Below are 16186 nucleotides of genomic sequence, written 5' to 3'. Positions count from 1 at the left end.
ACGTGTTCTCCGTGTAGTACATAATATGCATCTCTAATAGTTCCGCAACAGTTACATGCGTTTCATAACTGTTGACACCGAACGACGAGAAATCTAAACGAAATCATATGGAAATGGTGGTTCTTGTCGACATACCCTACGGTTCTGACATCCTATACCGGAACCCTATCTATCTATCTATCTATCTATCTATCTATCTATCTATCTATCTATCTATCTATCTATCTATCTATCTATCTATCTATCTATCTATCTATCTATCTATCTATCTATCTATCTATCTATCTATCTATCTATCCATCCATTACTCTGTGATTTGTTAATTTTCATTGCGAATGTCAATTGGCTCGGAAAGTGGTGTCAAGGTAATTTAGGCAGGTATATTTCCAAACATGTCTCCTTGTAACAGTTTAATGATTAAAATATTGAAAACAATATGCAGATATTGTTGCTCTATTTTCTTAACAATCAGGCTTTTTGGCTCATATCTTGGACGCTTCTGTCAGTCTCCAATTATACTGTAAAAACACCGTATCGGATTATCGCGGAAAGATTTAAGATTGTTAATGCACCTGAATGATCACGTCATGATATTGGACAATTAAATTTAATTGTAGATGAAATCAGAGCTGTTCAAATGAGTAGGGTTTGAAACACCATTAACAGTAACAAAATCGACAAATGTCAAATAAAACAACCATGCAAATATAATTCAATCAACATTGTAAAGTCGACCAGAAGGTCTATGTTGTAACATATTATGCTGATACACAGAAAACTTGGCACACCAAACGAACAACTCCCCTCTAAAACTACAATTTTCACTATTGTAAAATAATTAATTTCAGCATAATAATGAGCTAATTTGCATAATCAGTGGTGTCAGAAAGGCTAGAGTCATTGTGTAAGGTATTTACACAATTGCAGGAAGGCTACAGTGATTACAGTAGTTTGCATAATTTAAACATGACGCATATCTATGAGCTTATTTGCATAATCTGTAATGTTACTTGGGCTTCAGTAACTAATGTATTGTTCCATAGATAGTCTATGATTGTACAGCTCAGTTGAATAACACCCTTTCTCTTTTCACATGGCACTTACTTCACTTCCATTTTGGAGATATAAGCTGGTTTCAAAATAACTTTGTAAGTCAAACATAGAATGGTATCAATTACACTTGTTGATGTCAATTATCCATGCTGACACAAAGGCCCTTGGAAATGATCAATGAAGTGGAAAGCATGATCCCATTATGTTTGTTTTCTTATCAATCAAAATTAATCTTGGGACAAGTTATATGTTTTAACACAATTATAAGTACATCTCTTTACTAAGTGTAAATTGTGTGATATCATGACCAGACTTCCACAGAATTGTATGCCTCAGATATAAAAAATCTTTTGCTGTTACAGCATCATCCACCTACAAGTTTTTGAGTTATAACTGTTTGACCAAAATTCACACTTTTTTTGCATATTACTGATGAGATCATCATGTCCTGAATATTTTTTCACTACACACACCTAGAAACATCTATGCCAAATTCTAGATAATCTGACAAGATTTTTGACCAAAAAGACACATTTTAGTCATAATTTACATATTACTTATGAGATCATAATGTCATGAACAATTATTCATTTACACAGGCCTAAGAACACCCCCACCAAATTTCACACCAATCTGCACAGTAGGTTTTGAGTTCAAGCCTTTTTTTTAAAACAAAAAATCACACTTTTGACCCAATTTGTACATCATTTGTGAGACCACTATGCCTGAGCAATTGACAAGACACTCCTAGTAACATGAGTAAGGGTGTATAACATCCTTATCAAATTTCAGGCCAATCTGCTATGTAGTTTGGTTCGTAGCTCAGTTTTTTCTACATCAATATTAAATCAACTTGTAATTTTACTCTGACTGACAAAAATCTATATTTACAGAAAGTAGTTCAGAATGTTATGAGTCTGATCATTATTTTGATTTTGAGCTACAGTGCTATCTGATTCATGCTGACTGAGAGATGTGTCATTGCATACACTCCTTACAAACGTGGTTAAACAGGAGTGTCATCAATGATGAATCTGTCAGTCTGTGATTCATCCTCTTTACTCACTGCTTGTAAACCAATTTATTGAATAGTTAAATGTTTGAAATTAAAACAAGCACATGTAAATCCAAGATTGATACAGGACGGATTTATTATCATAACATAATTGCAGGGATAAAAAATGTTTCACAATACAACTGCAATATCCTGGAGAGGGAAAACACAATAAATGGACTATACACACATGTATAAATACTTGTTATATGATGTTTGAAAGACCATTATTTTTCAATTACACAAGTCTCCACATACCCCAGTAGCAGTAATTTCAGTCAACAATTGTAAACATCTGTTCAAGTCTTGTACATATATACAAATTTGCTTATAGTGATTTCCAAGAGTAGAAAGGGTACCCTTCTTCATCGAAAGAACAGTTTTCACAAAGTTTGATTTTTGTTGTTCTGAAATGACACAAGTCGCAGGATATAATTCACTTTCAGAACAATGTAATTGGGTACATTTGGGCTTTAATAACAACACTGTTCAATATCATACATAGTAAATATAGTCTTTTTTTTTTTTTTATGAGGCAGCCTGTCCAGCTGACATCTGTCGGAATGATGACAATTTGTTGGCAGATCTACTTCGTATGACACCATGTGCCTTCAAAGATGCTGCCCGTTCCCTTGTCCTTTCTAGTTCCTGCCATCTACTAGCTTCAAGCTCTTTCTGTAAATGAAAGGCATGATATGAGATGATTACCAAACCATACATACTGTCACATGATTCCAGTGATGAGTCATGTGACCAACCCAGAACATCACTGGTGAACAGGTGTGGATGACAGCTTCAGTTTTGCCTTCATTAATTATCAATTATGTGTAGTGTTTCAAAAGCTTTATGTTGATACACACTGTCTATGGCAAAACATTGCAAGACATTTTTTGGCAAAATAACTATCACAGGTTGACAAGGATCTACTAAAGTAGATAGATAGTTACACACACAGAGCCATAGTGTTTGGTGGGTGTTGATATATTTGACTACAATATTATTTTGGGGTCTACTAAAGTCTAAGATAATTAAACACAAGAGAGGATGGCAATGTTGGGTGGGTGTTGATATACCTAATTACAATATCCTCCTCTATTGTACCCACTCTAACACTTGCACATCATGGGATTATGTTATTTTTACATATTTTGATTATATCCTATGTAACAACACATTTTGTACAAATATAACTCATTCATATCAATGTAAAATTATTACACCATACAATCACATTTCATTAAGAAAGTTATTTCTAACATTACCAATTTAAAATATATAAAGACGATTTTTTCTAAAAATAACCATTTTCACAAATAACAAAGATGAAAGTATTACGTGTAAATTCCTTACGACTACACCTTCTTTTCTTATATGAATATAAGTTTATTTCAAATCAATATTAAAATTTAAATACCAACCTTTTCCTTTGTGAGACTTTGTGTTCTTTGCGCTGATTTCTTATTGGGCATTATTTTCATTTTTTCTGCTGTTTTTATTCTTTCCTGTCTCCTTTGTTCCAGTCTTTGTTGTAATTCAACAACTTTGGGGTCTTGTATTTCAAATCTATTGTCTTTGACTTTCCTCTTTTCTTCTAGTCTGTAAGTAGGATTAGAATATTCAGTTTAGTAGCAATTTACATGACTCATCCATGTCATCATTGTCAATCGTCTGGTCTGATCTCATCTGATCGTGGTAACTGTGTTGTAACACCATATATGGCAATTGTGTTGTACTTGTAACACCATATATGGTAATTGTGTTGTAACACCATATATGGCAATTGTGTTGCAATACCATATATGTAATTATGTTATAATACCATAAACGGTAATTGTGCTGTAACACTATATATGGTAATAATGCTGTAACATCAAATTATATTGTGACAACATTTATACAGTAAAAAGTCCTGGTGTGTTGAATTCCGTTGAGATCATCCAGTTTTCTTCTATAAATATAAATGAATATGGATTTTGATCAGTTGTAATTTTAAGGTTTTGAATTATTCAATAAACTTGACATTTTAAATAAAACAAAACTTGGTAATGAACATAAAATACTTACTTTAGTGCAGCTCTTTCTCCCAAAGCTGCCCTGTGTTTAGAAATCTGCTCTAGTTTATCCATTAATAGTTGATCTTTGGCTTGCTTTGCTGCTAAAATCTCATCTCGTTTCTCCTCCTCACCTTCTCGCTCAGCAATTTTAAGAAGTGCAAGTCTCTCTCTAAGCTGTGGACAAACAGGAAATAGGTGTTGAACAGAAAGTATAAGTTTCAGATTATGGAAGATGTACATTCAGCAAAACTGAGACAGATACAAACTAAAACTGTTATCGTTGCATGTGGTAGAAAGTGGGTGATAGCAGTGCCTTGGTTATGTGGATATAATCACCCTGTAATCAAAATAGTGTAAATGCTGAACGTGATTGAATGTGTCATCCCTTGAGAAACACTTGTTATCAGAAATGCCACCCTACTGAGACTGTAATAACATCACCATCATTCATAGATGTCAACATGTTACAATTATAGTTTTAGTTTGCATCTGTGTTAACTTCTCTTGATAGTTCAGCTGACGATTTTGTACCATAGATCAGAGTTGCATTTCAAATTGATGAAAGGTTCTGTTGATAATGGAACATTTTTTAATATGTAGAACAAAAATTTAATAAATGAAATTTTGACTCCCAGTGTAAGGATATTTTTGGAAAAACAAATCCTGAAATCTATTATACACTTTAATTATACTGATAAAAATTTGGGTAAAACATTTTTACTGTGAGTTGAAGTTTTACCTATAAATATGAACCCATAGCTCATGGATATTGATTCTTCCACATTCTCACACAATGAACTTAGTTTTTTTTCAAATGTACTGTAGCAACATCAGCTCCTGAAACTATGTAACATGGAGTTATCCAACAACTTGTCTACTAGATCAGTAATCTTCACCATTACATTCTTAGTGTTTATCTTGTAGTATCTACAAGTAAGGAGTCTGGACTCACCTCTGCCATTGACATTTCACTAAGTAATGAATGACCAGCTGTTGAACTCAGATCAACAAACGTATGACGGATTTTGGGTACCGATTCCATGGCTCGTATTTGCTGAATGATGTCAATCTTTCGTCTCATCTCCGCTTCAGCCTAAATGATAAACAAGAAATGGAATTAATTCCTTTCTAAATGAAAACAGTAATTTACTTCTAGTGTTATAGGATATTGACTGTCCTTATCAGTCAATTTTTTTTCTCATAGTTTCAACCATGGCATTGTGTTTTGTACAACAGTGTAAATACCGAGGTGTGGGGGGGGGGGGGGGGGTCAATAATATGTGGGTGCACTGATATAAGTAATCACTGGTACATATTCAATAATGTTGAGTAGCCACAGAGAACCAAACAATTAGCACATCTCTAATACTACTTCAATTGTAACATATTATGTGCTTCAGTTATAAAGCCTTAAACTTTTGCTGTTACTTTGTGCAAGAAAATTTCAACCCAGTCTCAAGTTGAAATCAATGAAAAAAATGAGGAATCATCACCATCTATTTTTTTAAGAAAAGAAAATGATCTTAAAATGTATCAATAATATAGTTCAAAATGGCTGCCAAATACAGGATTAAAACTGTAACGGAAAACAATAGCTTGTTGATATAACAAAATTAGGAACAACCAAATTTCAGTACTGACTTCAACAAGACAGGAAAAGTTTTCATAAGGTAACGTTTTGGGTAATCGAAAATACTCGATTTTCAAATAAACTGGTCCCTTACTCCCGTGGCATATATACAAGTATTCCAGACTGTTCAAGAGGTACATAATTACAACACTCTCCCACAGTACATTCTCAATGTTCATCCTGGTGTAGTGATAATCTTACCTCTTCTAATGCTTGTTGTAGTAACTCCCGACTCTCTTCATTCACTTCTTCTACAATTTTTCTCTTATAAGCTGTTAATTTGCCCTTAGCATCTTTAGCATTCTGATGACTCATCAAGACGTCTTCAACCAATCCTTTCATAGTTTCTTCCTCTTCCAATCTCTTCTCAAGATACTCCTGCATTAATCTGTTTGCCTACATTGACAAAAAAAAACATACACCAATCTCAATTATTTTTCTTTATTTTGTTTAGTTTTCTTACTGATAGGTATCGCATTAATTTGTTAACATACATGAACATGAAAATACAATAATTACAAACATATTTTGTGTAGTTTTCTTATACGATAGTTATCTTTTTCTTTTTTCTCTTAGACTTGAGTTTCTCGATTTCAGGTTTTCAGACAGGTTCAATAATTCTGCAATACTCCAGAATCATATTTGCAAGAGAATTCAAAACATTTGCATAAATGTGCTCATTTGTTATTTTGTCCTTGCAAATAATAAATAGTGGACATTATTTTGTTTCTAATAATTTCAGATTTGACACTTTCAATCTTTACTAGTCTATGGCAATAGCCTTCATAGTCCATAAGGTTTTTTTATCACTTATAAAATACACAATACTGGACTATTTTTACAAGAAAACAGGAATCTGCCAGGGTCTATTTAGAGTAGTGGGTTCCATTGAATGATTTCGTAAAAAGAACATAAACTAATAAGCACAACAATTGTCTCTATCTTCTTTCCCTGTGTAAATTTTTAAAAATTTGTTATATTTTTGAGGAAAACACTCTAGCTATGACAGCCAACCTACCTCTTCTTTCATTTCTTGGACTTTCTGTTTATTTTCTTGGATCAGCTGTTGTCTGGCTAGAATAGCTTCTTCATGACTCAGTTTGCCTGCTATTCGGCGACGTTCAATTTCTGCCAACTGTTCATCCGTGTCTTTCTGTCTCATAGTGCCTTGCCATTTCAGGAAGTCTGAGGCATCTCTGGCACCACTCTCCAGCTTTGCAAGTCTGTAATCAAAAAGTACAACAAAACAATTACAACTGATTTCCTTTGGTAATGTGCTTAAATTGAAGTCACAGGTCATAGTTTCAAATCTGACTGCAATCTGGATGACCAGTCTAAACCCAGGGTTAGTGTTCAACAGCTATGTGATGGTAAGCATACAACATAACGCTGGCACTTCACCCAATCCAAAACCTAAAAACTCTCTGTACATGTGTCTCTGTATGCATATCTATATACATGTATAAAAAAAAAGCTTTGAAGTAAACTCCCACAGATAGTACCTTTCACAATAACTTTATCAGTACAAATACAACCTAGGCAAAACATATAATGACTTACTTTTGCAATTCTTCATCTTCTTTCCTCTGATAAAGTGCACCCTCTCGTAGTATAGTAGCAGCATTCAATCGGATTGGAATGTTATCATTCTAAAATGACAATAAAAATCAAATGTTGTAGAATGGAAGAAATTCACTTAGAAAATCATGAAATTCATAAATTCACTATGCAGTATAATGTAAATCAAGATATTATGAGATTTCAAATATATATTTATTATGTACATCAAGATATCGTTATGAAATTTCAAATAAAAGTATTTTACATATGTAAATCAAGATATCATGAAATTTTAAATATAAAGCATTCATTATGCAAATCAAGATTTCAGTATGCAAATCAGAGGGCATTATGCAAATCAAATTTTGCAACAAACATTCTTGTATTGTTACATCATACATACCAGTGTTTGTGGCAATGGCCTTGCTCTGTTCTTTTCAAAGTTGAGTTTACTATCTTGTTCTGCTACAATATTAGCCAATCGTGACTTAGCTTTCACTGACTTCTCTGCATTTGCACAGGAAAATTGACTTTTGGAAGATTCTAGTAGTCTTTCCTGTTGAAAAGAATTTCAGACATCTCAATATAGTTGATCATTCCTACTGAACCTTTCTAAACACCTGCAAAAACCTGTAAAGGTATTCATCACTGAGCTCACTAGATGGGTGAGAAAGACCATGACACCAGTCACCTACAATGCTGAAGTACATCTACAAATCATACACCATTGTATGACTGATCCGTCTATATTTCAACAATGCTTGTCAAGATCGAGGGTTCTCCTCAGCCTCACAGGAGCACTGGTTGTCAATATCAAATGATGTCAACTATTGGTCCTGATAAGTATTTCCTGTAAACTATGGGACACATTTACAGTATTTTCAAATGATGTCAACTATTGGTCCTGATAAGTATTTCCTGTAAACTTTGGGACACATTTACAGTATTTTCTGAATACTGGTTGGTACAGAATCTGACCAGTGCTGACCACCAAGGTGAGACCCTGGAGTAAATAGTTTTGTAGTAACACTATGAAGTGGTAGAATCCTTTTCAATTTTCAAGTAGCAATTTAAAGAACATAAGGGGTACCGTTATTACTGAAATTATTCAACATCGGCAAAATTGTCATCTTTAACTGCCACAACACAAGAGGGCGCTGTACATTTAAATGTCTATTTCACACTGTCCATGTCATATTCAGGGTTGTATGATTAAGAAATACATGATACTGTCTTTTATGACAAAGTTTATGTAGATATGTACATATCATATGATTCTGTATTTTATTCATTATTATATCTATAATTAATTGTACACCACATAATTAGTATATATATCTTTGATTGTTAGGAGCATGGACTAGAATAGTTCCAAGTGAACTACATCCAAGGTCCTCCCCGAATTGTTTATTGCTATTATTCTATTGTTCTTTGAAATAAATTCATATCATGAAATTGTTACCTCAGCTTTCCGTCGGTTCACTTCTTTGACTTTACCAAGATTTTTCAGTTCTCTTGGTTTATCATATGTGCTCTTAGGAACCTGGAAAAAATTGAATAAAAATAAATTAATACTTTTGGTGGAATAGACATGCAAGGGTTTTCTCTACAACAATGTGGTACATCCTGCCATAACTTATAGAATTTTTTTGTACATAATATGGAGCTCCAAACTTTTCTGCAGACAAAACTGCAGACAAAACCATGCATTAGCCAGGTTCAACAAAAAATACTTACTGGTTGGTGCGGTTTCAGGGTAGGGATGGGTTCAGGCATGGGTACACTCCTTGGTCTGGGTCTAGTGATGTTGAAAGGTTTGGGTTCTGTGGGTGCTCTAGTCTGTTTCTTGGGTTTTACTCGGTTTGCTATCTTGTCTGCTAGATGGTGGATCACTTCACTCAACTCAGGCAGCCAACTGAAAATGAAAGAAACAGAACATTAGTAAAATCTACTAAATGCTGAGTAATGTGTTCTAAAGAATACAAACAAACAAATACCATGACCCTATGTACATGTAATGTAAAGATGATTTCGTACTGGATCCCAAAAACATAGCTGTATATATCAGATCTGCATACATTTGCATTAAGACTACAGACAGTATATTGTACTTTCAACTTTGTGATTAAAATGAATATTGACAGCTAACTATAATACAGATAGCAGAAAAATTATCACAATCTGCTTTGTCAGCTATATTTTTTTTTTAAAAGTACTACTTTATCTGATTTCATGATTGAAATGAAAATAGACAAGCAGCTAAAATATAGAAAACAGAAAAATTAAAAATCAACACACTGCACATAAATGAGGTATTCCAACACTTCAAAGAATACTTGGCCTCTCATAAAATATGACAAATATAAATCAGAAGAGATAGATTTACAAGAAACATTAAATTTACGTGTTGGATAATATTTGTCAATTTATCAGTGTATCTTTAGTATACCCAAATGGGCAATTATTTCCTGCTGTGCACAGTACAGTGACAAAAACAATTAATATCATGAGACAACACGGCAATATTATATTAATACAAAGTGACAATTACTTAATAAGATATAAATTCTATCATAACAGCATATCAGATATCAGACATAATTTATTTTTTTTCTTAGGCCAGACAAAATAGGAAATGTATTTTATGGGGATATCCACATATATACCAAGTGGTCCTAATGACTTCAACATCCACATACCGCCTCCTCATCAAAGTGTAACTGATCCTTATATCCACTTGTACACATCAGAATGAAAGTATTATTCTGTAGAAAGCACTAGCATAGTGAACATCTGTCTCCTGTGTGTCTGTCAACCCACACTCAAATAATGATACAGAAACCCATCAAACTTTACATTGGGTAACAAAACAGTATTCAACATTCTGGGTAGGCACTACGTATGTCAAATTGTGTTTTCATCATCGGACAGATGATGTTGTAGTCATCAAGCAATTTTAGCTATGTATTTGCTATCTTGTGTATATATATATAATTAATTTTTTTATACTGTAATTGTACCGTTTTTGTAAATTTTTTGTGCAATTTCTGAAAACATGCTATACTTTTAATGATCAACATTTACACACACACACACACACACACACACACACACACAGTGTTAACTCTTTAAGCAATAAAAGGTTGTTGAATTCCTTGAAAACCAAGAGTCAGCATACAAAGTTTTGAAATATATTTTGAAATAAAAGTCAATACGATATCAAGATTTAGCTATTTCAGAATCCAATATATGGCCACCAAGTATTGGATTATGAGAAACTGTTGATTTCCTTGAAAACAAGACATGAACCACAAAACTTGGTTACTTCAAATCAAAAGGACCAGTAACAAGCTTTCATATGGAAGAGTTTGGAGAAATTTTAGAACTTTAGTGTTCAAGGAAATTGGTCCTGAAAGTGCATTCTTGTGAAAGATTCAATGTTTTGTAACAAATACAACAACAAAGATGATAAATACTTACTTGAGTAATGGTGACAGGATATCTTTCTGTACATATATACTTTCATAGATTCTACACCATTCATCTTTTATCCAGGTTTTCAAATTGTGTTCATCTAAAAAGTATGCTAGAAACTGTCAAATAGAAATATTAATTTTAGTAATCTTGAATTAATTATGCTCTCATCTGTCAAGTGCAAATCTGAATTGTCAATGAATGTGGCATTTTAATGAGTATTTTACATCCTGCACAACAAATTTATTATTTATTATATGATTTCAAGAATAGTAATTCAGTAACTTGCTTGCGTTTGAATTTAGGTACTGTGAATGCATTAACTTATAATTCAGTAACTTGCTTGTGTTTGAATCTAGGTACTGTGAATGCACTAACTTACAATTCAGTAACTTGCTTGTGTTTGAATCTAGGTACTGTGAATGCATTAACTTACAAAAGTAAGTAAAGTGGAACCAAAATGTGGAAAAATTGCCATTTCACTAAAATTCTGAGCATCAAAATCTTCATATACGCAGTAATTATTATGTACATGACTAGTTGAGAATGACCATATTAAAATAAGCCATAGACATGGCTGGAATTCTAAACTATTAACATTTTGTGCAATAAGACAGCTCACAACTACAAACAGATTACAATGGCATCTGACAAAACAGGGAGATACTCACCCTATGCATTTTGTTGACATCTTGGGACTGGATAAACTTTCTATAGTGAGACATACTCAGTTCATCAAGACGAAATAATGCCAGATAACACAATACTACAAAGAATAGAAAAGTATAAATTATACAAAGAATATTACACTATAATAAATTCAGAAATTTAATGACATGGTCACCACTGAGTAGTGCCCGAGAGGCTAGACTTGAAGCTTGAAGAAACCAGAGTGTCTGAGTGCTCAAAGGAAACCTGTATTTATTTTTCAGTCGGTTCAAACTAAACAACACCTTTCATGCATCTATAGTTTGGTATAGACCTGGTTATTCAATCAAACCCAGCATGGACAGGTTTGAACTCAGACTATGGTGGTAAGACAAGGTTCTCACCAGGATAAATTACACTTATTTGCATAATAATTTACATATCAATGTGATGATTTGCATAATGATCAGCATGTGACATATCTTCACCACTGAAACATACTCTGACTTGTTTACATTTAACACATACACACATCGATATTGGGATCAGTCATTTCTCTTAATGTGAAAGTATTACAATATTGTCATTCAAAGATTACTGAAGCTCAAGGATAGTAGAACACTTTCGAAGCACAACAGAAACCAGCCAAGAATGGCAGCCTGGATGGCAAGGATGGTGTTAGCACAGAACACTGTGAGAGCACATACAAACTACATGTTTGACCATTAACAACCCAGAACAACAGGGCAAGTTGGATACATCTGTAATTTGTCACAAGTTTCCATGACTACACAATGTTTATTTACCTGTATAAAGGTTGATATCTGATCGTAGACTGTTCTTGCCATTCTGTACATAGAAACCATTGACAACTACTTTCATTATTTTGGAATGTCGTACACATCCTGAGAATACTTCTGTTAGGAAAGTTTTCTCACTTTCATCCAAAGTCTGGAAAGGGAATAACGATACAACCATATTTATTACAGATAACACATTAATGAGTAAAATAAACTTTACAGTATGATTTGTCATATTTTAAATATTAGTAGCAAAATCAAAATCGAATAATATTATACACAACCAACAAAACTATTTGGCTTGCTAAAATGTAAGAATGTTATTCAAAATAAGGTATTCATTTTAAAAAAAAAATAAGTGGAGGGTTCTCCCTCAGGGCTCGAAATTAGCGGTAGTCTCGCGTCAATTGACTACCAGTTTTTCCAAAATGACTACCAAGTTCGAAAACTGGTAGTCATCCTTGACTACCACGAAAATCATGGACGCCAACCTGCTGACAAGTTGGCGATGTAGCGTGAGCGCTGGACTCTAAAGCTACGTGTGATTAGATATGGCTGGCATGTTTGATATCGCTTACTTTGTAGTCAATAACAGTGGCTTGGTAAAATAAACAAAATACATGTAGCTTATATGTGATGTTACAAACGCCGTAACATCTACTCAAAGGCAACACTCTATTGATTTTATCACTGTTTCATTGTCTTTTCCACGTCACACAGTTGCGATCAAAATGATACAAAACTTAGGAAAATATACGGAATAAAATCATTCTCCCACCACTAATCGCGAATGTAATAGTATTTTACAACTAGTCATTCAATACTATGATACCTCAATTTAGTGGAAGGATGAAAATTTACGTCGTTTATCGAAGCCCTTAGCGGAGGAGACAAATCCTAGACATAATCAGAATGACTTCCTGTGTTTATAGATAGTAACAGATAAGATTGAGGGACGTGCCTTGGCACATACCATTTCTCTCTTGGGTTGGGTCATAGCATGTTATTTTTTAATTTAAGGGAAACTGAAATGGATGGTGACCGTGTGTATTTTTTATCGTATGACGTTTTACCTTTTACAAAGCAAATAATAATAAATAGCATAAATGCTCAGATTTGAGAGCATTTGTGTTCTAAGTTTGACAAACAACCCACACACCCGAAATGGAATGAGCCACTAATCATTACGTGTAACTCTACACTTCACACCAGTTATTGATTCAGTGAAATAAACTACAACATGGAAAGTACGTAATTTTGCTGTGTGACTAGCGATTTAGTTAGTGTTTTGAAGTTTATTTCTGTCAATCTCTCAGTCACGTCCTGTATATATGTTTGAAGCCAGTAACTGTTTGGTGTGTTTGTGGGGGGTGGGGGTGGGGGTGGGGTGGTTTGTACATGTGTGTGTAAAATGAATGTAAAATATGTGTATAATTATGTACATGTTATGCCAAAATTTGTGTTAGTTTGAGGTTTCCAAGTGGATATTGCAAAATAAGAGCTTGGTACACACAATAATCATTTATATGATATTTACTTACTATGATACTAGTATGATATTACATGTAGTATTTTAGGACAGGTCAAATGTTTGCCTAATATGAATGTCACTAATTTCATGAAAAAAATTACTTAATGTTTTGTTTATGCATAAATTATTAAATGCTGAAAAAAAGAATGACTACCAAATCTTCCCTGTTGACTACCAGTTTTAAAAAGTGGTAGTCAAAGTGACTACCAACTAAAAAAGTTAATTTCGAGCCCTGTCCCTAGATTATTATTGAGTAGTAGGTTCCATCCTATGGTTTCTTTAAAGCAAATTAAAAGAATTTACATAAAAAATGAACACTGTCATTGTTTTCTGGGGAGAGTATCGAGCTTGACGGCCACCCATTACAACATGTGTATTTTTCACTGGTCCACTCTAATTTGTAGTGATAAAGAACCTTAAAATGTTGTTCAACTGAGTGAAGAAAAGAAAACAATTTTTGTATGGTGGCAGTTTTGTCTATTACCCCCCCCCCCCACACACACACACACACACACACACACACACACTAGTGTACTGATCATCACTAGGTGAAATATTATTTTAAACGTCAATTTCTGGTCATATTTTCAATTTACATAAACAATGACAGGATGCGTATTGTTCTGGTTACATTTGTGAGTGCTGGCTGGTATGGGGAGAACTCTGTATTTTATGGAGAATAATATTTGATTATTGACCTGTTGTTGTTGTAGATACTTGCTGAGATGTCCTTCTACTCCATGGATATCAGGATTAAATGTGTCAAGTATTCCAACACAGTGTTTTAATAGCGCTTTGTGATTCATTGTAAACTCTGAAATTATAACAAATGACAAGTGTAAATTTATAATGTTACAATGTACAATGTACAATGTATGGCAGATTGAAGATTATCAATAAGTTGCCAAGTAATAAATTGATTATCAGTAATATTATTTGTCACATGACTTCTGTTTTCAAAATTATCTTGATTATTTATTTACTGTGAGTTACTGTGGAATATTCTAGTCGAACTTACAATTCCATACACTGCATATCTGATTTCTGATAAAAATCTAATTTTATTGCAATTAAGATACATCCAATGATCCATTCCATGCATATCAAAATGGATAACTTTCCTTTTCAACAATATCAAATAATTTTAAAATGAAATACTATAAATATGGCTGAGAGAATTTTTGGACCACTGAGTAATGAATTTACTTCACAACTGTCATAATTAACATTTAGACAATTTTAAGTAACTCACTGTCAAATTAGTGGTAATATTGTGTATTGCGTCATTCAAGTAGGATTAAACAGCTTCCGATACCTCAGAACAAGAATTTGTATTCTTGACTTCCTTTTGAAATTCCAAATCATTTCAAGAGCAACGGACACTTTGCCCAGAACGTTTACAAATGTGAAAATAAATTATGTGATCACGAATGGGGACAGCAATGGAAGTCGCCATGTTTGAATTTGGGTTCTCCTTCCTAGATACGGAAACATCTTCATTCTTGTACTCTATACAAACACGGAGGTGTTCGACACTGACTTAACATAAAATCTATATTAGAAAGAACCGTGTGATACTTACAAATCCACATATGTCTTCAAGATAAGTTAAATACACGGAATCGAAATAGGTACACTCCGTTCCTATGTTTACTAACAACAAACTAAGTACGCATGCTCAGCAATTTGACACATGGGGGCGCCCTTCAAAACTAACTTTCCTGACTTTCATGTTTATTCTGTGTAGCTCGCTGTACAAAAATTACGCACACAGCTGATTTCAATGACCATTGCTTCACCATTTTAATAGCCCTATTGACAAATATTTCAGATAACATTTAATTTTCCGACCTGAATAGTTTAATTTTCATCAACATTTTTTTTTCAACTGTCTCACATGACGTATTATACATCCATACGCTCAAGTTGTTCCACATTTTAAAGCACCTCCTGATAAGTCAAATATTCATTCTTTATAGCAGGAACTTACTTTAACTTACCTTTATGGGTGGTCCACATATGTAGTTCAAATTATAGCTGTACTTCATGTAGGTGCATGTAGTGTCTCCAGTCGAAAGTTTCACCATGGTATCACCACTGAGGGCGCCATTACACATTCGAATTTTGTTGATATTAATTAAACTTGGCCATCTACCCTGGCAGTCAGTTGTATTGCCAGTACTTGAACCTACCGAACAACGAAAGAACATCCAGATGCAAACTCGGTTCAAATAGTTTGTACTCAATTTTCGTATGATACGTTCAGCTTACAATGTAACATCAGCATCGCCACCACCTTCATATGATGCATGCATATGATGATATTTAACACCTAACCTATCCTGCTAGTTTCATTTTAATATTAAATATTTAGTAAATTTT

General features: G+C 33.6%; 1 protein-coding gene across 1 annotated transcript; it reads right to left on the bottom strand.

The window, feature by feature from the left end:
- Nucleotides 1-2200: 2200 nt before the first annotated feature.
- On the bottom strand, nucleotides 2201-15479 carry LOC144446553 (cilia- and flagella-associated protein 99-like). The gene is made up of 15 exons (XM_078136341.1): nucleotides 15387-15479; nucleotides 14503-14618; nucleotides 12280-12424; nucleotides 11497-11591; nucleotides 10832-10944; nucleotides 9089-9266; nucleotides 8814-8894; nucleotides 7755-7907; nucleotides 7352-7440; nucleotides 6810-7014; nucleotides 5993-6187; nucleotides 5114-5254; nucleotides 4172-4335; nucleotides 3526-3703; nucleotides 2201-2782 (listed from the first exon to the last, which is right to left on the bottom strand). The coding sequence occupies exons 2-15, from the start codon at nucleotides 14608-14610 to the stop codon at nucleotides 2636-2638; spliced, it is 1992 nt and encodes a 663-aa protein (XP_077992467.1). The 5' UTR covers nucleotides 14611-14618; nucleotides 15387-15479; the 3' UTR covers nucleotides 2201-2635.
- Nucleotides 15480-16186: the final 707 nt, after the last annotated feature.

This window comes from Glandiceps talaboti, chromosome 15, assembly GCF_964340395.1.
Source record: "Glandiceps talaboti chromosome 15, keGlaTala1.1, whole genome shotgun sequence".
Classification (NCBI taxonomy): domain Eukaryota; kingdom Metazoa; phylum Hemichordata; class Enteropneusta; family Spengelidae; genus Glandiceps; species Glandiceps talaboti.
This window is presented reverse-complemented; position numbering and strand designations above follow the sequence as displayed.

Coding starts and splice junctions, on each gene's coding strand:
- LOC144446553 (XM_078136341.1), bottom strand. CDS start 14,610: ATGAATCACAAAGCGCTATTAAAACACTGTGTTGGAATACTTGACACA. Junction 11,592..12,279: donor AGATATCAACCTTTATACAG/GTAAATAAACAT, acceptor TATTCTTTGTAG/TATTGTGTTATCTGGCATTA. Junction 6,188..6,809: donor TCCAAGAAATGAAAGAAGAG/GTAGGTTGGCTG, acceptor TTGTCAATGTAG/GCAAACAGATTAATGCAGGA.